This window comes from Lepidothrix coronata, unplaced genomic scaffold (genome assembly GCF_001604755.1).
Source record: "Lepidothrix coronata isolate B3197 unplaced genomic scaffold, Lepidothrix_coronata-1.0 Scaffold1, whole genome shotgun sequence".
NCBI lineage: Eukaryota > Metazoa > Chordata > Aves > Passeriformes > Pipridae > Lepidothrix > Lepidothrix coronata.
In genome coordinates, this window is record NW_016690181.1 from 3,332,033 (window position 1) to 3,359,574 (window position 27,542).

A 27,542-nucleotide genomic window follows, 5' to 3' on the forward strand; every position below is an offset into this window, starting at 1 on the left:
TCGGCTTTTTTTTGTTTTCTGAAGCACAGATTCAGAAGGATTAGCTTTTTTACACTGCTTCTGACATCTGGACTGCTTCAGGCTGACACATAAGCTGACCAACACATATTGCCAATTAACAAGAGCTTTACATAGGAGAAGGCAGAAGAAGACATAAGTATTAGAAGAAGACCCCAGCATATTTACTATTTAAAAATCTGAGGGTCATGTCATTGCAATGGCCTTTTGAACTATAAATGATAGCTTGCCAGTCTAGTTAGGACTGAGATAGCTTAGGAGGTAGCAACATGGCAGAAAGACACACAAGATCAGAATGAAAACACTGGCTTCCCCCAGCAAAAAATTAATACCTCAGGCTCAAAAACAGCTCCACTGTACACTGGATTTGCTGTTGTTCTTCTTTTCCTCTCTTGTCGCTTACTTTGGATTTCTTGTAAAACAAAGCATTCAAGTTAGAAAACAATTGATGTCAGAAATTTATATAAAGTCCTCGGAATTCAGTTTGCATGTGAGGAGAACTGTAAAGATTTCTACAGAACACCAATCATGCCCAATATCAGCAACTGTGTTAAACTTCTAATTTCTGAAGGTTTGAAAACTAAGAGCTGACAAGGAATACAAACACAATGCTCAATCAACTAATAAATGATTGCCATCTTCTTGGCAAGTAGTCCATGACTAAGACTTTCAAACTCATGGTCAGCGCAACTGGGATCTAAAACAAAAAGCCTCTGGTAACCTTGCTGATACTTAAAAATACAGTAGAGAAATATGCGTGCCATTGAAATTATAGGCTGTCTTTCACTGTATAGGATGTTTAAACTATAAAACCAATTATAATCCATTAACTTGTTCATTACAAATTATGACCTCATGAAATCATGAAATAAATGAAAAATCCAGATGTGGGTTACAGTAAAACTATCCATGGTGTATCTTTGCAGAGACAAGGGTTGTCTAGAAAGCAATAGTTGCCCAGTATTGCCACAGATTTCTTTCCTAACACCAGAGCATACACCTTCTTTCCAACCACTCATCTCCACTGTATAAGTAACTACTTTGTTTCAATGTAATAAGAGGAACAAAAAAGTATGCACAACAAACTAAGTTAGATCAAGGTACAGACACCCCAAAAGTACTACTGTGCATGAAAATACTACATTTAATATAGAAATATTTTGGAACTCTATTTCCAATTCAGAAACATGAAACAGGGAATGCAAGAACCAATCTAAGACATTTTTCCTACCTTCCAGGTGGTCATGAGTAACTAGTCCCAGAGACACCATGAAGGCAAGTTTCTGTGAGGGGGGAGAAAAAAGATCATTAAAAGCCCAACTCTTAGGATAAGTTATGTCATTTAGGCCCTTTAAAGGCAGCTGACAGGTAACTAAGCAACAAAAATATTTTTCGTAATACTTTGCTTCTATAAATCACTTTTTCATTCATGTATGTCAAACTGTTTCAGAAAGAATAGACAATAGTCCCATTTTCTTGACGGGAACCCAGACTGAGATACAAGAAAATGCCAATTGCTCATGATCACAGAGTCGGCAGAAATGGGAGCGAGAAAGCAGTGTCTTCACTTCCAGCCCAGCACTGAAGCAACTGTGTGATTGACTCTTAGTAAATACCAACACAGTTCAATTGCCAGAAAAATATTGCTAGTTTAAGATCATTCTTCATCTATTGTGAACTACAAGGAGCAATTCTGGCTTACATTTGCTGTTTGATAAGGGCTATGGTGTTCTTAAAGGATTCCAATTTTAATGGAGAAAATGAACAGATATAAAAATCATAATTTGTACTGACAACAGTAAGTGCTCACACAGTAGTTGAATCTGTCTACAGAAACAAAGGAAGTAGAGCATTTAGCTGTAGTCAGTTTTGTAGCTCTGCAAGGCAGAAAGGCTTTAAGAAAACGCCATTCTGGCCACTCTTTCACCCCACACTAAACTGGACTAAAACCCAAGCAGAATGTGAACATATATGGCTCTTTCCATCCTGCTTACCAGAGCAGAAATATTTTCCAAAGCAAAACAAAGACATTTCTTCAGCATTAAGAATAACTCTAGAGTCTAAAACTTCAAAGGAATGGAAATCAACACTGTAATCTAAGCCCCTGTGAAGGAAGTATCACAGAGAAATTATGATCTTCTAACTTACAAAAGACTCAGAAGTCAAATGCATTCCAGAACTGAAAAATGCAATGCATTATATGTATTTAGATTTCTTATTCTGTAGCCTTATCAACTACTGCTGTCCAACAGGAATGCATGGAATGTTAAAGTTAAGGAGTCTTGAGGGAACAGAGGGAGAAGAATATTTTCCAAAGGACAGAGTGTCCTTTTTTTTTCTTAAAAGAAAGCTCTGGGTGTACCTGTGGATTTTCTTCTCGTTTTGGCTTCGGTGCAGCAGGTGGAGTAACTGTACGACTTTCTGTTTGCTTCTCTTCTGTTTCCACATGTGGTTTAATAGTCTGAAAAGAAACAGTGTTTCATTCAGTGATAAGAAGAACTTTTTTTCACTTTGACTATTAAAGTAAAACAAATACTTTTGCAGATACAGAGGAAAAGGTTTATACCCGGCAGTGTACTAACAAAGACTTAATTGAGGAATCTGACGTGAGAGGAATGCTAAATAAAGTGTTTTCATCTAACAAAGGGTGAAACAGCCTTGCCACCATTCCATTAACCCACAAGCCAAGTAAAAAATAACAGTCATCTTAAAGAGTTAACCTTGCTACAGAAATCACCATAAAGTATGGGAAAACTAAGAGACACTTCAAGAAAATTCATCCCATGGAAGAATTCCACATTGAAACCATTCTGCGTGGCACGTGCATTTTGTATTTCTCACTCCTCAGCATTCATAGTACATAGAATAATGAATGGCTAAAAAACTGTCTCTGAGTCCTACAATCTCAGATGTTTCTGAAGCGTTTTCCTCTTCTCAAGTCATAATCTTCTGTATGACAGTCCTCGGCCCATAGCATAGCTGTTGAAGTTATAACTGAGTGTGGTAAAGCTAAAGAGAGACAAATTTTCCCCTTTATGATATGGAGAAAATACACAGAAAAATTCATGTATTATTGAACCACCACCACTCTTCTGTTACGTATTTCAGTAGTTGAATTGCCAGTAATTTATTCAAAGAGCAAATGAATATTGCTGACATCAAAAGAAACAGGCATCAAAAGTCAAGTATTGTAGAATTACAACTTCAAATCACACGAAAAGGACACACACTGCTGAGATACTTGTGGAACAGCCCCAAGTTACGCAAGAACCTACTCTTGAGACTTCATAAGCAGAACTGACCATGAGCATATCTCTCATGCAAATGATTTTCATAGTCTCTGTGATTTCAAAAGCAGAAAGAAAGTAACTTCAAGGCATGTTAGTCTATGAAAGAGTTATAAGTGACATAGATACTACTATTATCTATATAAATAACATAAATATTATATGTTATAGTGTGCAATATAGTATAAAATATACTATTATTAACATAAAAGTGAAACAGAATATTGCTTTACTTGAACTGAATGGCAAGAACTCTCAGTTGCAATCCACACTGACTGAAGTAACATTTTATTTTACAGAAGTCTTGTCTGGAGAGAGACTTTAAAACTAAACATCCAGAATTCTCTGTTTCTGAGGGTCTTCTTTCCACTCAATCAATCCAACTATTAGACTTCAGAAGCTGAGTGAGACTATTTTGCCTCCAATCACAACACCACAAGACTAAGGGATCAAGGAAGAAATATCCCTACAATTTTGTGCAAATTTTGCATTTCACATCACCACCCCTTGCAAAACAAAAGGGCTTGATATGAACATGGATTTCAGTTTGTACTCGTTCTCCAAGACATCGGTCAAACCCTGCAATGCAGCCTGCTTACGAACTATTGAAGTTAAAACAGTAGGGGGAGCATAACACACTGAAGCAGGGGAAAAAGGTGCCATGGCCCATATTAAAGGAAATGGTAACTTCTATCCCAAAAGTTGCAAGTCATTCCACAATTTGTACTGTCATTGGAACGTATCTCTGGCACCCACTGAAAATTCCTCCCTGGTTGTCATCCTCTCCAAACCTGCACAGTAAAGCAATAAGCCCAGTATCTTGCATTAGTAGGCACTTTATCTGTACCTGTTTTTCAACGTTTGGTTTGCTGATCTGTACAGTCTGAGGTCCAGCAAGCCTGGTACCCGGTGCTGCTATCACAATGCTGGTGAGCTGTGCCATAGGGAAAGTTTTGGCTATGGTTGCTGTCTGCCCGTTAACTACACGAACTGGATGTATGGAGTTCTGAGAGTTGGGTAAAGAGGTGGGTGTGAACTTCGTTGTCAACATCACAGGCCTCTGAATAAGCTGAGGAGCTGCAAGCATTGGAGGAGGTGCAGGGGCAATAGGAATGTTATTTTGGGCAACTGGTTTAGGTCGAACCTACAAAAATAAGAGATGAAAGAAGAAAAAAAAAGAAAGATTCGAATATCAGTATTTCAGCTTAACTTTTTTACTAAGTCTTTCAATTCAGCTTGTACAATCTGTAGGAGGTTATTTGATTTTTTTAGATAATGTAATTTATAGCATAGCGCCCTAAGTATGCTACAAAGAAAAAAAGCCACATTTTCAAGCCTACTTACATAAAATCCATCCATAACATTTGCATATGCAGTCACTGTCCCTGAAATGGTATTTGGATGCACAGACACTTATACTGAATGTTTATTGCCAAGTGCCTTAACTGTACTTAAATTAACATTTTGGTTTTGCAAGCCAAAACACCCATGTAATATTTGCAGACAGAGCTGAGGCGCTCATGTTAAAAGTGTGTTTCAGGGTTTTTTACTGAACCTCCAAGAAGTTATGAACAGTTGACTGTGTTCTGAAATAATTATTTTTTTCAGCAAATACCTGCTACCTTTGTCAACTCTATATATTTATTTAGGCATCTGTACAACCAATCTTGAGAAGCAAAAAAATTGACAAGATTATACATTAATCCCTCATAGAAAGTACTAAAGGCTACTGGTAAATGCATTCATTTCTCTTCTTTCAGATGAAAGAGCCACAAGAATATTCCCCAACTCCATCACCAATACTTGCTTATTTCTTGTCCATTATTAAGTTTGTACTTATCATATCATTACAGAGCACAGAAGTAGAACATATTACTTTGAAAATAAATCTTTTCCTTATTTGATTTCTATTGTCCTATCCACCTTTAATACTCCATAAAGCATTTTACCATGGAAAACTAGGTCACATTCCAACAGATCTCACCATTCCCAATCTTAATCAGATCTCAGCCTATACTTTCCTTCTTCATTTTGCAAAAGATTTAGACTTTTATTCACAGCACCACATATTTCTTACAAATGAAATAGTTCCTCCATGATTTTTTTTTTAAGCGTCCTTCCCAAACCATAAAAATAAAGTAAAGCACAAGTTTTAGTGCTCAGCTTCAACAGAGGTCACACTCTCTGTCGCAACACAGAAATACTTGGGAACAATCTAGAGACATCTTGCGGGTTTTTTTTCACTCATAAGTGGCAAACAACAATTACAGCAACTTAAGTCCTTAGGTGATGCTTTGATTTTGCTGACACCTGTTCCATGGGTTCATTCCATTTGACGCGAATAAGATCATATATACTCATCATGCAAATTTAATAATCACAAATTCATACAGGCTCGGAGGCAGCTCAGGAGGTCTCTAACTTGACCTCCTGCTCAGAGCAGGGCCAACACTAAATGCAGATCAGGTTGCTCAGGGCTTTGTCCAGATAGGTCTTATAAAACCTTGAGGATGGAGTTTCCACAACATGTCTGGGAAGCAACTTCTTCTCCCGATTGTCCTCAAAGATAGAACTGTTTCCTTATATAAAGACTAAATCTTCCCTGTTCCAATTTATGACCACTGCCTGTAATTCTCCTGCCAAGCACCTGTGTCTCCATCTTCTGGTTTATCTCCTTATTGATATTGGAAACAATGCTGCTGTTAGGGTGCTTCCAAAGTCTCTTCCCTAAAAAGGACAAGCCCAAATCCCTCAGCCCCCCTTTACAGCTCCTATATTACTGTCCCCCCAGCTTCCTTCCCATGCTTCAATCAAATTTATCAACCAGGGGTTCCAAGACTGCATGCTGTTCATCAGAGGTAGTTTTATGATTACTAAAGGAAGGTGGATAATCTCATCCCTTAATCGACTGGCTGTGGTCCTGTTGGTCCAGCCCAGTATGCTGCTAGGTTTCTTTGCTGTTAGGGCACGCCACTAGTTTAGCTACTGTCAACCAAGACCTTTTAAGTTGTGCTGCTCCCCAGCCAGTCAGTCCCCAGCCTGTACCTGTGCAGGGGCTTAGTCCATTCCAGGCACAAGACTTTGCCTTTTTCCATGCTGAAGCTCAAGAGATTCCTGCTGCCCATTCCTCTGTCCTGTCGAGGGCTCTCCGAATGTGAGCACTGCCCTCAAGAGTATTGCATCCTCCAATTTGGCATCATCCCCAAACCTCCAGCAGATCAGCAATAAACACTGACACAGTGTTGGTCAAAAGTATCTTCTATCTATGCTATAATTTCTTTCTTCTATTGTTTGTTTTCTGTATACTCACCTGCGGAAGAAAATTTGGACGAGGAGTAAGTCTGGGAGGAGGGATGAACTGCGGCACTTTTATGGGCTGAGGCGTAGCCTGAACCTGCTATAAGAACATAAGACAGTTCAGTAAGAGGAAGTTAGCTTTGAAGTTGTTCACCAAAATCAACGTCCTGAATGTATTTTCAGACCCGATGTCCTTGGTTTTCTACTCTATAAACAGGTTCTCATTAGGAATGTATNAGCTAATCTTACGTTCTAGTTCCTACACACCTTGCTTCATAAATTGCAGGCATCTTTCCTTTTAGTTCAACTGTACTGTGCTTTGCAATCTACAACCATTTCATTTGAAGATAATAAAAACTCCTATTTGTTTTAATCATTAAAAATTGACTTTACAACAGACAGGAAACGGTAACAGACTTTATTCAGCTTTGTTCAGCTATATAAACCAGGGTCCTTTCACAGTGCATGGCAAACAGAAGAGAGCATCTCATTCAAATAGTAAAGATCTGGAAGTTACAATTCTTTTGGTAATATTAACGGGACTATGAGGGGCTCTAAATACACAACTTGACATTTTCAGTTGTAGGCCATTCTTTTGAAGCAATTAAGATATGATATTAAGGAATCCTAAATACTTCCCTGTCTAACTGAAATCAGCTGCATGGAGCTGCCATGTGATTAACCACTGAACAGCACGACAAGCTACCCTGAGTACCTGGGGAGATTCTCTGAAATTAATGTCCATGTTAGTTTACACCCATCTGTACTTCTGTCCACCCACATAAGATTACAATTTTCTTCAAAAAGGTCTTGTAATGATTAATTAATGCTTGAGAAAATATTCTGGTATTTCTGATGAAATTTGCTACAGAAACATAGATCATGAACTATTATTAAAACAGAATCACTTCCTCAAACCTAAGTGAGTTATTCAGCAAAGAAATGAAGCATAGACACAAAGGATAGATGAGAGTGGTGCAACGGATGACATAGGAAAAGAAAAGAACAGTAGAAAAAACTCCACTCAAATAGTCTTCTCTATTCTGATCACAAACATATGCCTCATTAGGAAGCAAAATTACTTCCATTTTCATTATTAAACTGTATTTTTTAGTAAGGATAAATTTGATTTATGTTTAGTGAAGCCATAGCCCTTACTTCAGAAGTAAAATTTCCCAGTCATGATGCTATACAATGCCCGGTTTCCAGAGCAAGATTGACTCAAAAAAATTAGGATATAAACCCAAACTGATCAAATGAAGAAAGTCTGACATCTACTTTACCAAAGAGAAGAGTAGGAATTTTGCAGAACATAGCCACATAGCTTAGATAAGGACAAAGCAATCACTGCTGCCCCATAAATAAAAATTACTAACAGGGCAAACTTTACACAGGTGATGATAGCACTGATTTAATTCTATAAGGCAAACCAGTATTCTCCCAAACAAAACTCTCCAACATGGAGAGTAAATTTTTTTCTTGTAGGCTATCATTTTAACAATGTTAACTAGCGAAGACTCATAACGTCCCTACTGTCCTCCTTTCTGTGCAAAAACCTGTTTGTTTTTTTTCCGATAGTCCTCTTGTTAACCAAACCCACACATATCTGCAGGGCAAACACATGAAACGCTTACCAAAGTTACTGTGTTTTTTGTCACTATTTGGACTGCCTCAGCTCCTGGCCCAGTGACCTTATTTGTTGTCTGGAGGTTGACTGGTGCGTTCTGCGCATCAGTGCTGAGGACTGCTTTCTGATTGTTGTTGATAGCAGTAACCATGGCAATGGTAGGTCTCTGACCCACAACAGAGGCAGGCATGGTCGCAGTTGCTGCTTTCAAGACGAGAGGTAGTGTCTTAGTGGTGATCATAGAAGCTGTAGTTACAGTTTTCTAAGGGAAACAGAAAATACACCGTAAGAGACAGAGACACTCCGTATCAGACAGGACGTGGGTTGGTTAGTCAGAAACAATAGACAGTGTGAGAAAGAAAAGGCAGCACTGAGCCTATCTACCTGCTGTTCTGACAAGGACATTATCTTACACCTCCGAAAACTGGATAGCAAGAAAGCATTCTCATTTGAGGCAAACCTGTTTGGTCTGGTTTAATCATCTGTAGCAATGCAGATTGATCAAAACAAATTCCTGAGAAAATTACAGTTAAGTGTTAGTGGCATATGCATTTTGGATCTTTTAGTTTCATATTACTTCCAAACATTCACTGTCAATATCAAACCTATAAGGTGGAAGTTTATGGAACATACAAGCAAATCAGCTTCTCATCGAGTAGAACTCGAATTTTCAAATGGAAACTTTAGTTACAGTGATCCTCATAATCAGAGAAGAGAGGAAAAACATTCATAAGCTGGTTTCTTTAAAAACAAAAATATATTTTTATTTTGGGCATTCCAATCTCAGTTTTAGCCATACATACGGTTATCTAGCACTGAACCTTCTTTTCTAAGAGTGTTGGTAGAGCTGTCCTGAAGTTGTAAGAGATGTCTGTTAGTCTGTCCACCTGCAGGCAATTAAGCTTAACTTCTGTGGAATGGGCTAATTTTGGAACATATATGTGACACCGAGACTGCTCTTGGCCTGTTTTAAAAAGAGTGGGTTTGAATCACGTTTATCTGAAATGCCTGAATACATTATGCCCATAAATTCCAAAGTTAAAACAACTATTATTTCACAATTTTGTCTTAAAATGTACTGTCTTCTAAGACGCTAAGGAAAACAGACATTATGAATCTCATCCAAAAAGCAACAAGGTGAGAGTCTCCATATAAAACCAGAACACAATGCGAACCGAAAACTCACGACAAGTGACACTCGACAGAATGGCAAGTGATCTTATTTCTTTTCTCTTTGGTGTAAAACTCCATTGGCACTGCATCTTCAAAACAGTTATTGGCATGATCAAATGCTCTTAGTACTAAGTAATCACCGTTCTCTCCTGATGTCAGCTGGTGAAGGGACTTGAGCTCAAGTCCTATGAGGAGAGGCTGAGGGAGCTGGGGCTGTTCAGCCTGGAGAAGAGGAGGCTCAGGGGAGACCTCATCACCCTCTACAACTGCCTGAAAGGAGGTTGTAGCCAGGTGGGGGTTGGTCTCTTTTCCCAGGCAACCATCAGCAAGACAAGACGGCATGGTCTCAAGCTGTGCCAGGGGAGGTTTAGGTTAGGCATTAGGAAGAAATTCTTTACAGAGAGGGTAATCAGGCATTGGAATGGGCTGCCCAGGGAAGTGGTGGATTCTCCATCTCTGGAGGTTTTTAAGATGAGACTGGACGTGCCACTTAGTGCCACGGTCTAGTAACCATGGCAGTAGTGGATCAAGGGTTGGACTTGATGATCTCGGAGGTCCCTTCCAACCCAGCTGATTCTATGATTCTACGATTAGGCTCGACAGAGGAAATACTGGAAAACCAGGGATCAGGCAGTCTTATTCATGTTCTGAACGTGCCTGATTTAGACTGCTTGATTTTAATCATACAAGACCATTCTCTTCTTTCTAATAAAACAATATATTTCCAGTTGGATTCCTCAGTATTTTCACCAATATTGTTTCCTTAAAAAAACCCACAGTTTACCTTCACACCTCTAATTTCATAATGCTTAAACTATATCCTGTAAATTATGCCCAAGTATGAAAAAAATCACTGTATAATCCAAAATTAAAGGATAATGTGTTTTATACATTTATAAAAAATCCAGACATAATTAAATTTTCCTTGCTGCAACATGAACAACTCCCTTAACTTTTTATCTGAGATCTAAGGGCTTCTTATTGACCTCTGTTGCACCTTCTCCAAAGCAAGAGGCTCTATTCCTATAATGCAGTAACATTATTCAAGAATGAGATGTAACATGGCATCATTTTCATAAGCATTACATTCAACCATAAACATTTTAAAGAAAGGTGTAATCAATCATGTGATACAAGACTGACTCTTTCAAGGGGTTCTATTAAATCTCTAAGTATAGTATAGTATAGTATAGTATATGTACCTCAGAGTATAGTTCCAGTCAGAAGATCACAGAACTTGAATATCTCTGTTACTTTGCTGAGCATTAATTACCTCGGTTATTCTAAAAAGTAGTCAACGCATGAATTCATACTGATGTGGCATTCATAGTAAGCCTGCATTATTTCACATAACATTGCAATAATATGACCTCTTAGCAGGCTTGTTGCTTTATGAAAATTTTAAAAGCCCTTCTTACTGGACTATATTAAGTATATTGAAATGTCACTGTTAAGGTGGCATATATTGATTTCTAAATTTGATTACTTTGAAAATAATAATTGAAAGCATTCTCTTTGCTGATATAGCCTTGAAAAATGTGTTATCTACAAAAGCAGGCACCAAAAAACTCTCTAGAGAGACAAAATCTTTGACCTTTCTTTGCTGAAAGAGATTGAGAGGCAACAAGACAGAGGCACAACCTTAGATGCAAAATGTGTGCAGAAACTAGTGAGGGTACTTCAGAATTTTACCAATATAAATAAAAATATAAAAGTGTTAAGAATAAAAACTGGCTTATTTGTCCAAGTGACAGGACAACCTGCCTTTCAGTTTGCAATTACTTTCCAAGTACTACTGTACCAAAGGTAGTCAGAAGGATGCAGCAGTTTTTGGACTGTTTCGCTAGAGGGCTCTTTAACTTAAATTTTACAACCCAGGAGATGACCTGGAAGTTAATGCATGAATGCAAAGTGTGGAATACAGAGAAACACATGAAACTGCATTTGCTGCCATGTTTCCTGACTGAAAAACAGAGATCAGTGATACAGCTAAGACTGATCTGTTGATTGCCTAGAAATACTTCAGAACACGGTAATATTTACTTCTTTGTTGTGTTTTAGCTTTAGATATTGCTGTTGCTGATCAGAAATGCATTTACCTTAAGTTAAATTTGCTTCATTTCTTCAATATTCTTTTCTCAAAAATACAACTAGCTAAGCCTCACAAATACATTTTAGAGTGCATCCAAACCAACTTGCTGAGTTAAAGAGAGAACTAACAGTCCAACCATTTCTCCCTCCTCTGCTTTCAGGAAAAGGGAAAATGAGAATCCCAACCAGTGAAAGCTGTGGGTGTGATTCAATGCAATGTGCATAAAGTAAACTTCACGGGTGAATTCTGCCATCTGCCTATCCCAGTAAATATGAACTCCTAAGATTGCATCAACAGGAAAAGAAGAACTCAGATACACTTCCTTTTACAGAACACCTCCCTGCAATTTCTAGCTATTTTATTAGCACATTTTTGGGATTTTAAATATTTGAACAGGAGAAACTTGAAAATTCCCTCTCAATGACAGCAGACCACTTTCTCTTTAGAGTTATGGGATTATGTCTCTAATCCTATATTATACTGAAATTTACTTTACCTTCCCAATAAAGACACTACTTTCTAAAACTTAAACTATTCAATTAACAATTTACATTCTCAGACAAATCATTGAAAATTCAGGTAATTATTATTTGATACCAGTTACATCTGTTTAAAAAAAAAAAAACCAAGCAGAAAGAAGAGGGAACTGTTTTCTTACATTTTGTTCACAGATCCAGTGGGCATTCTGTTCATCTTTTAAAATAAAGGATTTTAGTCATACGCCTCATACAGTGTGTACCTACTGGGTATGGTTAGACAATCATTCATACAACTGTGGAAAAGACAGGTTCATTTACTAAACTTTCACTTACTTTAAGGAAGGTGATACTCCCACCCTTCTTTCTGTGAAGTTATGATTCAACTTCTTAACACAACATAATTTTTTTGACTCAGGAGGTTATTGCAGAAAAACCCCACAAGACCCATATCTGCATATGCATAGAAGAAGAAATCCATATTGGTACACTAACAAGTGTAAGTGAAAGTTTGCAGTTTTCTCTCCGCACTTTTCCCTTTTTTTTAATTTTCAGTGAACTTCACCGTTAGCAAGGAAAAGAATTATCATGGCTTTTTACCTGTGATCCTATCACGTTTGGAGAGGGTGCAGTGGACTGCTGCTGCTGTTGATGGTGATGTTGCTGTAGCTGTTGTAGTGGTTGCGGTTGTGGTGTCTGTAGTTTGTTTTCTGACTGTGCCAATGGCTGTATTTGAAACTTACTGTCTGGCTGTTCCTGTTTCACTATCAAATTCTTTCGAAGCTGTTCCACCACTCTTTTCTACCAGATAAACAAAAACATAAACAGAAATGATGACAGTTATTTAGCTGCACATATTAGAGAAAATAATAGCACCTAAATATACATTTATTTAATGTAAATAAAGAACTGCTCAAAAGCTTAGTGGGATTTCTCTTTTTGGAATTTTGAATATTGGTGTTATCTAATAGGCACAGTGCAAAATAGGTCACAGAGGAGTACAGCAGCCCAGCAGGGTGACCTCGCTGTCCTTGCAGAAACCCACCCACCAAAATTCAGCCTATTCACAAACCACTGCAAAAGCTCATTAACCTATATTTACATGAGACATATTAGCATTCAGATTCCAAATTTTCTGATTCCTTCCAACATGCACCACTCCTAAACAGTGACAAAAATGTACTTTGGGTTGAAGCCTCACAGCTGACTTCAAGGCAATGGGCATACCATTTTGTACCAAACTGAGTGGACAGCCAGCCAGTTGGAGTGCAAAGTGGGAAATAGGAAGGGCATGGATGTGTGGTCATTCTGTTCAATAATATCGTCACCCGAAAAAGAATGAGAGAGGGCTACATACATGGGAAGGAAATGGCCCAGATCTATTTCTCCCAGCTGAAAAGCTTCCTGTTACAATATAGCTTCCATTAAAGTTTGAAATCATTTTAAAAAGAAGTTTCTTCTCCTGGTAGCCATTGTGTATCTTTAGACAGTAACAAGATTTAGGAGCAGGCCAGGTGAGGTGACCTGCAGCCTCAGATACACATTGTCACACACATAATAAGGAATCACAATTTATATTCATATTTTACTTTAGTGTGGACAAGAGTGAAAACACCGTGAGGCTTTTTTTACCTTTTGCAGGCATAACCAAAAATGGACATTTCTTTCCTACATTCCAATCACCCCAAGTTAGGACAGCTTTAAAAACATTTAGCTATATACCTAAGCCCTCTCGATCAAGAGCATATGCACGCTGTAAAGCAAATACACAACAAAGTTGGCTTCAAAAGAGGACAATGAAGTCAAGAGATGTGATACAGGCTCAACTGAGAAAGCTCTAGTGGAAACAGAAATGGTTAGAAAACCTCTACCAGAGCCAGGTGCCAACAGTGGGTTGCCCCATGCAGTTGCACTTATATGGAAAGGAAAACTAAAAACAAACAAACAAACAATCAAACAAACATTTTGATAATACCAAATGTTTTGATTTTGGTTTGTTTTGTTTAGAAGCATTATTATTAAGACATGGTACAAAACAGAGATGGAGATAAAAACATAAAAATCCAGCTTGTTGGGTGTATCGTAAATACAACTAACTGGAAAAATACTTTTCCTCAAATTTTATTTCCACAAAATGACAACATTCTGAGCTAACAAAGTATCTGTTCTGTGCATTGTTTTTGACATACTCTAGACTTATGGTCTCTTAGTTATGATGAGCGAAAACTGCATGATGCTTCAATCACTGAGTGTGTACCTTGAGCCCAGAAGAAGATAACAAAAGGGGTAGGTTCCCAAATCAACAGATTTGAGAACTGGAACTTCAAAAAGCCAAATAAAAAGCACAAGAAACAAAAACCCCACTGTTGTTTCATACGGTTGAAGTGTGTGAGCTCACGATTGACCTTTTAGCAAAAGACTGAATTCAGCAATTCACAGGTACACAAGAAGGACTGCCTGCCTTCTACAACACCCACAGCCGTGGCTGAGGATGCATGCTCAGCTCTGACAAGAGAAACACAGGTCCAACCTCACTGAAAATTGAGGGAGTTGGTAATGGACAGCAGCATGACAGAACTATCTTACACTGCATCCAGTGAAGTGCTAAAAGCTGTCAAAGCCTAAAAGCTGAAAATTGTTTGTTCCCTTCCAGAACAAGAAGAAAATAATAGGAGTGTAGGAAGCATTTTCCTAATTCAGATACTTTACATAGTTTTAAATGGCCTGTGTCTATCAGCTCATTCATATACGTAATAACTGAACAACCATTTAAAATTGCTTTCTGAAAAGATCAACCATGTTAACCTGCAAATCAAAGTGCCATGTCAGCAGACACAAGAGCTCAGAAAACATTTCCAGAGAGTAACCCTAGGGGAAGGAGCGGAGAAGGCAGCAAAGTAGGAGAGGAAATAATGTAACATGCCTATAGAATACCTGCCAAAAAATGGACTGCAAATACACTGCACAGGAGGCTGAAGAATTACCATACCTGGCATGAACAGGAAGGGAGTTTTTGTCTTCCACAGCTGCCTGTATGAAATTCAGGGATAATTGTGCTCTTCTACTGATTCCCTGACTGGAGAAAATCAGGAGCAATAGTCCAAGAATGAATTTCCATCTTGTTCTTTACAATGGGAGGAACATTGGTAAAAGGATGAAAAAGAAAAAAAGAAAGAGGGAGAGGCAGGCTGGAGGACTCCTCTGCCATACTGCTACAGCAGGGCAAGAGCCACTGAGTTCAGGAGCAGGAGCAAGGTGTGTCACATTGCATTCACATGCCACCTGTTCCACCCCTGGGCCCGAATCATGACCCGCAGAGCCGGGGAAACACAGGCCCGAAGCACAGCTCTTACCAGTGCCTTGTGCAAAAACTGAGGCTCGGCATATTTGGCACAAGATGGATAACGTGAGCGGAAAAACGCCATTGCTCTGAAAGTCTATGCTAGCCTGTTAAAGGCTGCTGAGAGCTGCCTGGCAGGAGCATATCCTGCCATCCATATCCATTATGCAGATATTAAATTGGAAGAAACATCTAATGCTTTTAAGATTCAGAGAGTAAAACTGAAGTTTGCACTGCATGCCAATTGCTTACGCAGTTTATTAAGCTTCTTCTACCAACTGCCAGTAAAAGTACTACACTGAGACTAGAGAAATCATTTTACTACCTGCAAGACAGCTGGGATTCTCTGTAGTTATGAAGAGAGAGACTCCGATAACATATTCCAAAGTTATGTAGCTGAATTAGCAAAACCAGACGAGGCTCTCAGGGTTGCACCTACACAGAAACTCAGAGCAGATCTACTCCCATTTTCAGCACTACCCTCTGCACTATCCTCTGCACAGCCTCAGTCCACACCGTTGGTCTGACACCACACGGCTCCCTCGCAGCATCCTGCTGGAACTGCTGCTCTGCAGCCACACAAGAGCCCCAGCACATGTCTGTCTGCAGCAATGTCAGCAGAGCCTCATTTTGTAGGGAATTAAACAGCAGGGCACTATGAAAGAAACTCTTGTCTACTGTCAGACTTCATTAAGACTGTGTTTTAAAACTGTTCTTCAATTACTTGACTGTTCTTAATCACTTTTAAAGACAGTTTGTGATGCAGGAAGTACAGTCTGTATGACTGAAGTTTGCCAAGGCTGATATAAAGTCCTAGCTACATGCCTTAGAGACTGAGTGTTAGCGAGATTGAGGTTACCTAAAAGAACCACAAAACTCTTAAGAAATTTAATCATTGCCATTTTTCCTTCTTGCTTTTATTTAGGAATATTTAATTCAATTCTTACTGACAACTTCAAAATTTTAAGTTGAGATTAACTTAATCATAAACACATCGTCATACACACAACATAACAGTTTTCTGCATATCAGAAAGCTCTAGTTCTCCTTATATTCCTAGAATAGTTTCTTTTTCTGCCATACTACGAAGGTATGCAAAGCATTTGTCTTTCAAGTTTACTGAATCTTCCTCAAAACCAAATGCCAATCCTCTCTTTACCTCCAGAACATGAAAGAACGAATAATCACATCCTTTCTTCCATACTGTATTCTACCCTAAAAAGGAACTGCTAGTCCTCTGCAACAGTTACTATCAGACTACTTCAAAATTCATTTGTCTAACAGTGCCTTGTAAGCACAACACATCATCTCATAGCTCTTGCTGTCTTGACATCTTTATCACTAATCTCATCAAGAACCATTCACACCACTGAGTTCACAGAGCCCAAGAGGTCTTATACGACCCTTTCTTAAAGGTAATAATTGCAATCAATATTGTGACATTTAGCGATACCACTTTCTCATTCATGCCATGGGCCAGATCCTAACACAGCATTAGAAGATTATTTTGGTTTGATTAAGCAGAAAATAGATCTTCTTGGTCATATATCCGTGTCAAAATATATCCCTGTGCTCATATAAAAACTATCATGAATATGTTGTTACAGGATAAGCAAAGTCCCTGGAGCAAACTTAAAAGTTAGTAAGGTTTAAAGTTTTTATCCTTATTAGCTAAGCATTATTTCCATTTTAATCAGTCAACTAAGAAATAAATAGTTCTCTGAGTACAGCTATTTTTAAAATACTAGATCCCTTCTTATATTTGGCGACACATTTTCCTCTTCATTCAGGAAACATGTTCAGAAAAAGCCTCCATATCTTAAGGACGGTCTGTTTTTAAACTTCAGAAATCTATACAAATTAAAATATATTCAAAAAAAGAGAAGTAGAGTACTAAACAGCCTTGCAATACATATATTTTAGATCACAAAACTGAGGCTGATGTGGTTTGAACTGCTCAACTGCCTGCCAGTAACCTGCTTTCCTGCTCTTCCAATTTCAGGAAGTCAGCTATTACAGATCCTCTGTTACCTGTGCCCTCCACTGACCAAGAAATGTTCTCTGGGATATAAAAACTGCCAACTGCTGCGAATGAAATGGTAAAAGGCAGTACTGATTTCAAATAACCTCCAATTTGGGAGTGGAGAGCATGGAAGGAATTTTACTGTTCTGCAATCTTCCTTTCCAGCCTCCCTCTCTCTTTGGCAGCCCCATTCCCTACCGCTACCCAAACCAAAACATATCAAAACTTACATGGCAGGAAGAAGCTAAAAGATTTTGGAGATCCAGCACAACTAGACTTTAACCTGCAAAGAGGGTGCATTTTGGGAATGCAATTTTGGAGTGGAAAGATTACAAGCAAGGAGAATAATTGTACACTCATCTAATGCTTTAAGATGGTATCTAAATTTTAAAATAGTGAAATCCAATTATAGACATTGATGATGCAGAATCTACACCAGTAAGAATAAAAACTCTGTCATGCAAACCAGCTTGAATTAAATTCCATTGAAAGAATGATCAAAGGACTATAGAAATATTTACAGCTATTTCTGTGGTTATCCTGTATTTTTACAGAATTCTGCACCTCTGGCTGTACTTTACTTACAGAAGATCTTTTTATCAACAAAAAAAATCCAAACCAACTAAACTAGAAATAATTTTATTTCAAGAAAATAGAGTGATACAATTTCCTACTTCTTAAAGGTGATCCAAGTGGCACCTATATTTTTCAGTGAGAAAAGGCTCTTCCGAGGCAGAGGTGCTTGTGTGCTGAATGGAAATGTAGCAGTGGGACTGGGAGACCACCTCCATCTCATACTTGAATGCCCTCCTGGACATGACTACTGAAATGCACACTGTTTATCGGCATAGTTTAAAAATCTAACTTTTTTAAGCTTTCGGTAAATACACAGATATCTAACCACACCCAGTCAATGGCTGGATTGCCAGCACTCCAGTAACTGTCCCAAAGAGCATGTACTGCATTCAGTTCACAGAAAACACAGCTAAAAGCTGCACAAAGATAAGAAGATTTCTTATGATACGAATGAGCGCTAGAGATGGACCAAGATAGCACAGTTAAATTTGGTATGCCCTAAATTCATGAGCTTGCTTTGCAGTCTTAATAACTTTAAAACAATTACTGACTATGGCATATGGTACCTTGTGTAAAACAGAATTCAAATAAATCTTACTTCCATAAAAATCTACTTTGATGTTATGTCAGATAAATATTGTTAGATAGCACTGCCATAATGTGAAAAGTATTTGTCGTTAAAAATGCTGGTAGACTTGTTACATTTAATTATATTTAAAACTATTTAAAATAATTACTACAGGTGTGATCCTGAAAGAAATACACAGTTCACACATACGTATTTTGAAACACATATGTATTTTGAAAATTATGCGGGATATTTCCTTTATGATAGAGAAACATCACTTGAAGTTGCTAAAAATCATTCAGAAGTGGATTATGCCAGTTCTGAAAACAATGTTCATTCCTTCATTCTTAACAGAGGAGAATGCTTCTGGGTTTTTTTTAATTTTATTTAAAAATATAGCTAGGATTATAAATGAAAATGGCCAAAAATAGCTGCTGTGCTATTCTGCTTTATACGACTTCTCGATTGCTGAATTTTCAGTACCATGTCTTTTACCATTTGCAACACCACAAGACCAATTAATTTTTGGAAGGGAATGCTGTACTGTGAAATACCTTATGTATCACCGTCTTCTTGTTTTAGAATATTTACTTTTGCACAAAGAAGGGTGCAGAGACTGAACTAGTAGGAGCAGCACACATACAATGTTTTCCTGCAGCTTATGTATTAAATAACTGTAATATCTAGTTTCTTACCCTAGCACTTCTGTTAACGGAAAGAAACTTGAAAAAACAGCTACAATAATTAAACAATGAAGCAATTAATGAATGGGGAATTAAGTGTGTGACAACAGTCAAAACAGAACAGGAAAAAGAGTTAAGTGCAGTACTTTGAATGCAATTAAGGAGGAATGGAAAGACAGGAATGAAATTAATTTTTTATTTTTAAATTTGACAAGGTTTGACAAAGTTTGTCTTATTTTAGGTTTTTCTGCTTCATAGAAGTACTTTCAAGTACAAATACAAACTGGTAAAAGGATATGGGGTTCAGCTCAACATGAAAAGGCTTAAGAAACTAAAAAACTGAACTGCTGACTACACTGGAAAAGGTGCTCATTTTAATTATATCTTGCCCATCTTATTGTTCTACCCCTCTTTGTCTGTTTTGGGGGGGAGGGGAGGGAAATCTCCTTAGGGAAAAATAAAAAAGCCATCCAGGCTGTGCAGAAATGAAACAAGGGTTCTTTGTACTTCAACATAAAAAAAAGTTTATATGATCCCTGACTAAACCTACTTTACTAAAAGTGTGTAATATGGCCTTGTAAAATCTGCCATGGACTGAAGCTTGGGATATAAAATTTCAGAACAAAAAATATTATGGATTATTATTTCTATGTAGGAGAACACACAGGAACAATCACCCCCATGAAAAAGCCATTCACATCTACAGGCAGTAGCTAGTTACCTAAGCTAAACACCTCTGCCAGGTTGGGCCTGCTGCTTCTCTTCTCCTACCTCTGATTTACCTAATAACATGACATTCTTTAAACTGAATTTGTCTGCATTAAGCAAACAAAGTAGAGAAATTTAAAACAGTAAACTTACTTCATGTTTTAGAAACAAAAAACCTAAATAGAAGTGCACTTTCTAATCTGGTAACTCCTCATATTTTGAATAACCCCAGCAAAAAGGAGTCAAAAAGTAATTTTACAACATTCTAAGCACAGTATCAGTCCTTGACTAAACATTAATCAGCTTCAGCAGGGTTCTTGTTCATCCTACAGCTATTCTCATGACTGAATCACACCTCCTCTCCTCCTCATGAAAGGCAACACACACAGTTCATGCTCATGCGCTTCATGCGTGATCAGAAGTATCAAAGAAGATGACTAGTTTTACTGAACCACAGAATGCAAATGTGTTCTTTTGTGAACAGAAAGACCTAAATGCTCAAACTATGTTGTACAAACCCCTATTGATAACTCTGATGTTGTTAGCAGCATCTCATATTTCATTTCCACAGTTGCTTTACGAATATCAAACTAACACCAGCATTGTCCCTATGTCATCAACTAAATACTGTTTAGTATTTAGTTCAATTAAAACCTCTCATAAACAACATCACATCACAATTCATTGTTGATTTCCACTTCATAAGTAGAATAAGTTATTAGAGCAAAAAGTCATAGTTTCACCCCACTCAAATGAGATTTTCTCTTCTTCCTAGTCACTTAGTATATCAAATACAGACATTCTGTTCAGCTAAATATACCTGCTCTACTATTTTCTTTAGTTAACCAAGGACAATCAAAATAAAGAAAAATGCCTGCTTCACAGAGAAGACATCAAATTAAATCACTGCAGAAGACACAAACTACTGTCCTCCAATTGTATCAAGGTTTGTAGATCAGACAACAGTGGCCGTCTGAAAAACAAAGCAATGGTTCCTCCTTACCATCCCAGCTTAAATGGTATGGGGAGGGGGACTTTGTCCCTGTGTTTGTTTATCCTGGCACAAAAGGTACATCACAAAGTAAGGTAAAAACTACTCAACAATTAAAGATTTTCTGAACTTCCACCTCTCTTATAAACACTCAAGAACAGGCATTTTGCCAGAAGACTGGAAAACTACCTTTTTTGTTGAGATGCAGTGCTACTGGAGACAGTTAAAATGAAAACCACAACATAATCAAAGACCCAACAAACAGCACTGTGTAATGTGAAGCTTACTGAGGCTCAGCATATACAGTTTATTGAGAGGTGACTTCTCATGGAGTATAGATATTTATATAAACAAAGCAAATGCAACAATGGGAGGGGTTTTAGTTTCTCTGAAAAATGTAAAATGATGACTCTGTGGTTGTAATTTGATGGTGGACAAATTGAATCTTGAAATAAGATGCAGATATGGTTAAATGTTGGAAAAGCCTAATATGAGAGGTAACAGCTAGCCATGGTTTGAAGCCTCTATGACAAGGTTATACAGCTTTGTAAAGGAAATGCATAATCTAAGTTTCAGAGCAGACTGTATAGTACATGTGAGGGGGAGAGGGATCTGGGACTTGGGAAGACTGCTCATATTTGTCCCCTACCAGGGACAGTGCAAGTGCCTGTTCCCAGCACACTCCTCCAGCACTGAAACTCCACTCTCATTCTTTAGAACATGTCCAGAGGCACAAACAACCAGATATAGTCATGATTATTTTCTCATCTTCCCCTGAAATACAAGATATTGGCCACAGTTAGAAGCCAAACAAAGCAAGTTATCTTCTTTCTTTGATGCCTTTTATTGTATGCTTCTTTATATATTTAGATATTATTGATTTTAAACTTAGAATGGGGAAAAAATATCCCCAGATCAGACTTGCTGGGATATTTTTTCCCATCCACTGCAATGCAGGATATGGACTACCTGCTAGGATTAGTTGAGCAAAATTCCCTTAATCAACCTGCTGACATTGCAAGGGCCTTCAGAATAACTGGCAGGCTAATACAACACCTGTTTTCTGGAAAACAAAGATGTGGAAGACAAAAACTTAGTACTCTGATAACCAAACTTTCCAATTCTCCCTGAAGTCAGAAGACATCACACAGGGTTACTGAGGTAAAATATGATGGCTTCTAACATGCAGGAAGTTAAACTGGTTACCCTCCTTGTCCTTTTTGGAATTGATGTGTGGCGTCTTCCCTCTGCTTCCTAGTAGCAGTTTCATAATTAAAGTTTATCAGCACTCTATTAAAAGAAAAACAATTTGCATGCTTGATAAAACACAAAAAAACATTTTAAGAACACGATAGTTTTCAACAGACATACATAGTACCTAACTTAATTCACGGGATCAGGCATTAGTATCCAATCTCAATTTATGTATGTAATCTCAATTTTTTTTTAATTTCCTGGAATATAAATTCCAGTAACTGTTCTTACTTCTGCCAGAACTCCTCTCTATGAAATTTTAATTCCTTGGTATCAAAATGCCTCAGGATAGTGCCATCACTTCATCCTGCAAGGTAATGGTTATGTGAGATGCAGATATGAAGAAGTCACAAACAGAACAGAAAGATCGTTCTGGCTTCAATGAACACCTCACAGGAAAATGTATTTGAGACCTGCTATATAAGTATGGACAATATCCTGCATGAAAAAAGTACTAATAGAGACTACACAACGGAACATAAACATTCGTATTCCTGTAAGTTCATACTACTTCTTTACAGCGTACTTGCTTGTTTGACAGTTATACTGTCATAATTTTAGTCTGTTAAACCTCTGCTCTAGGGTTTATAAAAGATCAGAGCACTTGTCACTCTCAGTGCAGGTACAGTGAGATAGAGTGGTTGAGCAGTTCATTCTTTTTTCTAATTACACTCCATTAACCTTCCACATGAGAGCTCCCCTGTGCTTTCATACCAGCAGCACCAACTGGCTGCATTTGATAAGGCTCGGCAGCGTTTGCAAGGCCGGCACGGGTAACTGAAGGAACAGCTCAGCTGGGCAGACTTAGCAGAAGCTGGGCTGAGGCTCTGTTACTGAGCCACAGTCATATTCAGCTGAGTTATATAGAGATGGACACCAGCCTCACCCTACCCACTTCCCTCACAACTCTACCCCTTGAACTTCAGAGATGCGTGATCTACCACAAAAAGCCAAATGCAGAACCAGGGAATTATTCACAATGTGGAACTGAACAGTTACCATGCTTTCACCTCACTGCAGAGACCTGCCAAAAGAAACGCATTTAGAGCATTAACGCATGCAGGGCAATAGAAAAGAAGTTGTCGTTGCATTATAATTAGATCATGTTAGTGTATGCAACCACAGCATAAAGAAGAAAAACTACTTTTGAAATTTAAATCTTTTTTAAATGCACTTTGAGTATCTGGGGTTGTTTGCTGTATGTTCTGAAGACCACACTGGTAACAAACAGCATTACATTTTATAACCCCCTCAACAGTGACCACATAAATGATAGGCTTTTCTAAAAGAGAGACTTCTTCAATTAATAATGTATTCTATGGGAGTTTTAAACTCAGTGCCAGGAAAGCTATTTTCCATGTGCATGAAGGTAGATTAGCATTTGTGTATACTGAGTAACAGTGTCAGCACATGCTCACACAGATAAAAGGGAAACAAATTTGGAAGGAGGGATTATAAACAATCTGAACGGAATCCAAATTATTGTAAAAATAAATTAAACACTACAAAATCTGCACTTTCAGATGACATTTTCTACTATCTGTTGGAACTTTTAACTGTTTCAAATGACTTCACGACATAAAGCTGTATACAGAACTGGTCTGTATAAGTGAGTGATGGCAATACTCTTTTTGCTATTAGCTCCATTATCCTCTACCATCCTTCTCTCGTTTTTTAATGTATTGTGATACTCGCATCTGCATGTAACTCCATAAATAAATATAACTTCTATGGTAAGTTTCCCGACCTTTAGCTACTATTTCAAAATGACCTGCTGTTTTCTAAGACTTGGTAACTTTGAATGCCTGAAACAAACTGTTTCTACAGAGATTGGCTACAAGCCAAGCAATAAATCCAGTCCCATCCTTGTTCAGAATGGTTCATGAATTTTATTTCAGAGTTCTGGTGAATGTTGTCAAAGATCCCCTCCAGTACAAAGGAAACAAAGGTGGCTCTTCTCTTATAACAGAAAGGTAAACACTGCTACTGAACCCACTTAAAGTACCCTAAGGAGACTTGGTTTACAAGAGGGATCGTTCAAGACCTTCAGACTCACTTTCCACATCTAAGTAATTTTCTAATAGAATTTGGACCTCCTTTCTCAAATTTTCTTAAATTTAATCTAAAGATGCCAATTCAGTCTTGAATCCAATTTAACTTGTACCATATAAGCCTATAATATATTACATAAATTCAGAATTCATGGAAATAGCTGAACGCTGCTGAGGTTGCCTCGAGAAAGCTGAATAGTTAGAGGACAGCTAGTTCTTCCCTCTATGATACATTTGCTCAAAGTGCAAACACAAGTTCCTTTATAACAACAATTTTTTTAAAGAATAAGGAATGCTTTTGTTGGGATACATTTGATATCAACAAAGTCCAAGATAAATTTTGTCAGATATAATTTCTCTACTAAAGATGATGTTCACTCTTAAATCTAATAAATTTGAAACAAACATGATTAGGACATTTAAGAAAATTATCTAAAGCATCCATATCTCTTGTTCTGTAAAAATTCATCTATAATGCTTCAATGCTGTAACGCAATGAAATCTTGTTTGAGCTAGGATTAAAATTTTTCAGGTCAGGATAGCACTGTGAAGGAATGCAGAACCACATTTCTGTGCCACACTTGGCTCCTACTTCTGTAAAAAAGAATTTTGAATTTATGTACACATGAATTGTACCTAATGCCTCTGTAATTTGCTCTCTCATCTTTTTTGGAGTACATACTAGAATCATGACTTAAAGCTTCAAAATTCCTGGCTGTAAGCATCTTGTTTTGAAACTGCTTTCAGAATAAAGCATTGCAGAGTTGCTTCCACTTTCTTGAGCCATCACTGGATTCCACCATTTGGAATACTGTTTTCTGACAAGTGGGCTATGCTCAACTGTGAAGAATGCAACATTGCAGCTCATGGAGACTTTTTTAACTAATAAATGCCTGATAAGTGTAACTCTTCAGAACTTTTTGGTAATGTTAGTTATTTTCCCAACATCTCTTAGAAAATATTTCAGAAGGAAATATTTTTTACGCTGCCTTTTACAGAAGACCTCTCAAAAATAATGAAAGTATCTTCCTTTTATATTATGTCAATCAGGAAGATTTCTCAAGGATTTATGGGGCCCATGAGGTGGGTGAACAGATCCCTTAACCTAACACATACAGAAATACCTAGTGTGGTGACGAACTCCCAGAACAGAATTGCCAAGGCTTTTTGTAGTGTTGTAATAATCCTTGAAGATTGAGGGATTGGTGATATCAAAAATAAGAATGTGAGAATCCCATTTCAAATGGTGCAAGTGCAACTAGCTAAAACTCTCAGAATTTTGTTCTTCTGGGAGGCAAATTTTTGTTACTAGGATTTTGTTAAATCTTTTAAAGACAGACTGTAAATGCTAGAGATGTAAAATGAACTCTGAAGAAACCTTTGATGAATTTCTATAATTCTCCAAGGAGTTCTCTGTCAAAGCGAGGTAAGAAAGAGAAAATAAGTTCCCCTGTAATTCCTCTTTATGCAATACTAAATATATATCATAAGCACGGGTTTAGGGGAGATCAAGATTTCTTCTTTGCCTCTGCAGGCCCATATTAGATTTAAAAGGGAAATTAACTTTATTTAAAAAAAAATTAAACAAAAACATTAAACATATTTTCATCACATAATGAAGTGCAAATTCTTTTTCACACCATATGTTTAACTTGCTACTTACTGGAGAGAACATGCAACATATTACTGGATGAACACATTTCATGCTACAAACTGGTCTGACTAGCTAAACCTGCACTAGGAGGTATCAGACAATCCTATGAAACTCAGAAGTATTATTTCATTGGCGTTCACTCAGCATTTCTTGCATGACAACTGAGTTGTGAATATGTTTGGAAGCATTAGCTCAGAATGCCTGGACTTCTAAATCTAGCATCACTGGGTCGCTCTCATGTTTTGCTAAAGACACCTATCACATCTGTCTCTGAGACTGTAAATCACAAAACACTAGTTTTCCTCTCTATGGTTTCGCACCAATGGATTATTTTTTTTTTCAAGGAAACACACATTGCACTGTTGAGAAAGGCTGAAACACTACAGAAACCTAGCAACCGAAACACAGGTTGTTACAGCAAGACATCTTGTTTTGTGTCCTCAGGTCTGGTAACTTTACTCATACTGGGATCTCAAGCACTATTATTAACACAGAGAACTACCTTAAAGCTGCACTATCTTTGCAACAAGAGTCTAATAAAGTTTTGCACACATAACACGTACCCTTTTAAATTCCTGACCATATAAATAAGCCCTCACATAACTCTCTTTATCAGATAACCTCCGCAAAATAAGAAGCCGAAGGGAGTTTCAGCATAGGGAGCAAGGGAGCAGGTTCTGCGGGCTCTGAGGTAGGGGGCCCATTAGACAAAAGGTGCAGCTGAGATAACTTTTTCGCTCATATTACCTCTGAATAAATCAAATTGATGCTGAAATGCAGGGGTGCCTTGGGGAAGCAAGCTTCAGGGTTTCTTTCTGTTTTCTAAAAAATACAACAGAGCACATATTCAAGAAAATAGGGCATATTTATTTGTTTGTTTTGGTAAAACTATCCTCTATTGTAATCCACCTGGAGTTGAGACAAGATGTAATCAGAGGAAAGAGGCTTTTAAAAGATCTATCAGGCACACACTTATAACACTAAATACATGCAAGGGCATGTAAGTAACTAGTGATCTAACTTTACTCTAAAAAAAGAAACACCATGGCCAAAGGCTGAGAAAATGTCAACCAATTGTAACAAAAATGTCAGTGTGTGATAGGTGCTGCAGAAATTAAACGAACAAACAAAGCCCTAACCCAGTGTAAAGATTTTAACGTGTAAACAGAAATACTTGATTTCACACTGTATAGCCACTACTCATTATGAGCCTTGTAGAATTTTCACGGCATTTGTTTGGAGAATCATATAAATATGTTCGCATCAAAACCAAACACGTTTGTCAGTTTGCATAGGAAGACAGTCAAGCTGTCATTGATTGCAAGGAAGCTCAGAAGAAAACAAAAAATAAGCTCAAAAAAAAATAATCAGAAAAGAGTCAGATGAAACAAGTTTGCAAAAGCAAAGAGCCTGACAGAGTTCAAGAAGCATTTGGATGATACTCTCGGGCACACGGTGTGACTCTTGGGGATGGTCCTGTGCAGGGCTAAGAGTTGGACTCAATGATCCTTGTGGGTCCCTTCCAACTCAGCATATTCTGTGATTCTGAGCACTCAAAGATAATGTAAAGCTGAACTGAAAAGTAGTGAAGTCAGACAAGCAAATATTAGTCCTTTCTCACTGGCAGGGAAGGCTTGCAGAAGACAGCATTGCATTTTATCAGACTGACTTGGAAAAAGGAGAGCACTTTGTTCAAACAGGCCCCTTTTAAAGCCCCTTCTCAC

At 37.7% G+C, this 27,542-nt stretch overlaps 1 protein-coding gene across 7 annotated transcripts in view; it reads right to left on the reverse strand.

The window, feature by feature from the left end:
- Positions 1-27,542, reverse strand: part of PHF21A (PHD finger protein 21A) — a 129,231-nt gene that overhangs the window by 14,075 nt on the left and 87,614 nt on the right. For all 7 annotated transcript variants that reach the window (XM_017808061.1, XM_017808051.1, XM_017808015.1 and 4 more), the window contains 7 exons: positions 12,571-12,771; positions 8,237-8,491; positions 6,616-6,702; positions 4,153-4,449; positions 2,381-2,479; positions 1,250-1,301; positions 351-430 (listed from right to left, as the gene is read on the reverse strand). In XM_017808061.1, coding sequence (XP_017663550.1) covers positions 351-430; positions 1,250-1,301; positions 2,381-2,479; positions 4,153-4,449; positions 6,616-6,702; positions 8,237-8,491; positions 12,571-12,771 — 1,071 coding nt within the window. The remainder of the gene's footprint in view (positions 1-350; positions 431-1,249; positions 1,302-2,380; positions 2,480-4,152; positions 4,450-6,615; positions 6,703-8,236; positions 8,492-12,570; positions 12,772-27,542) is intronic.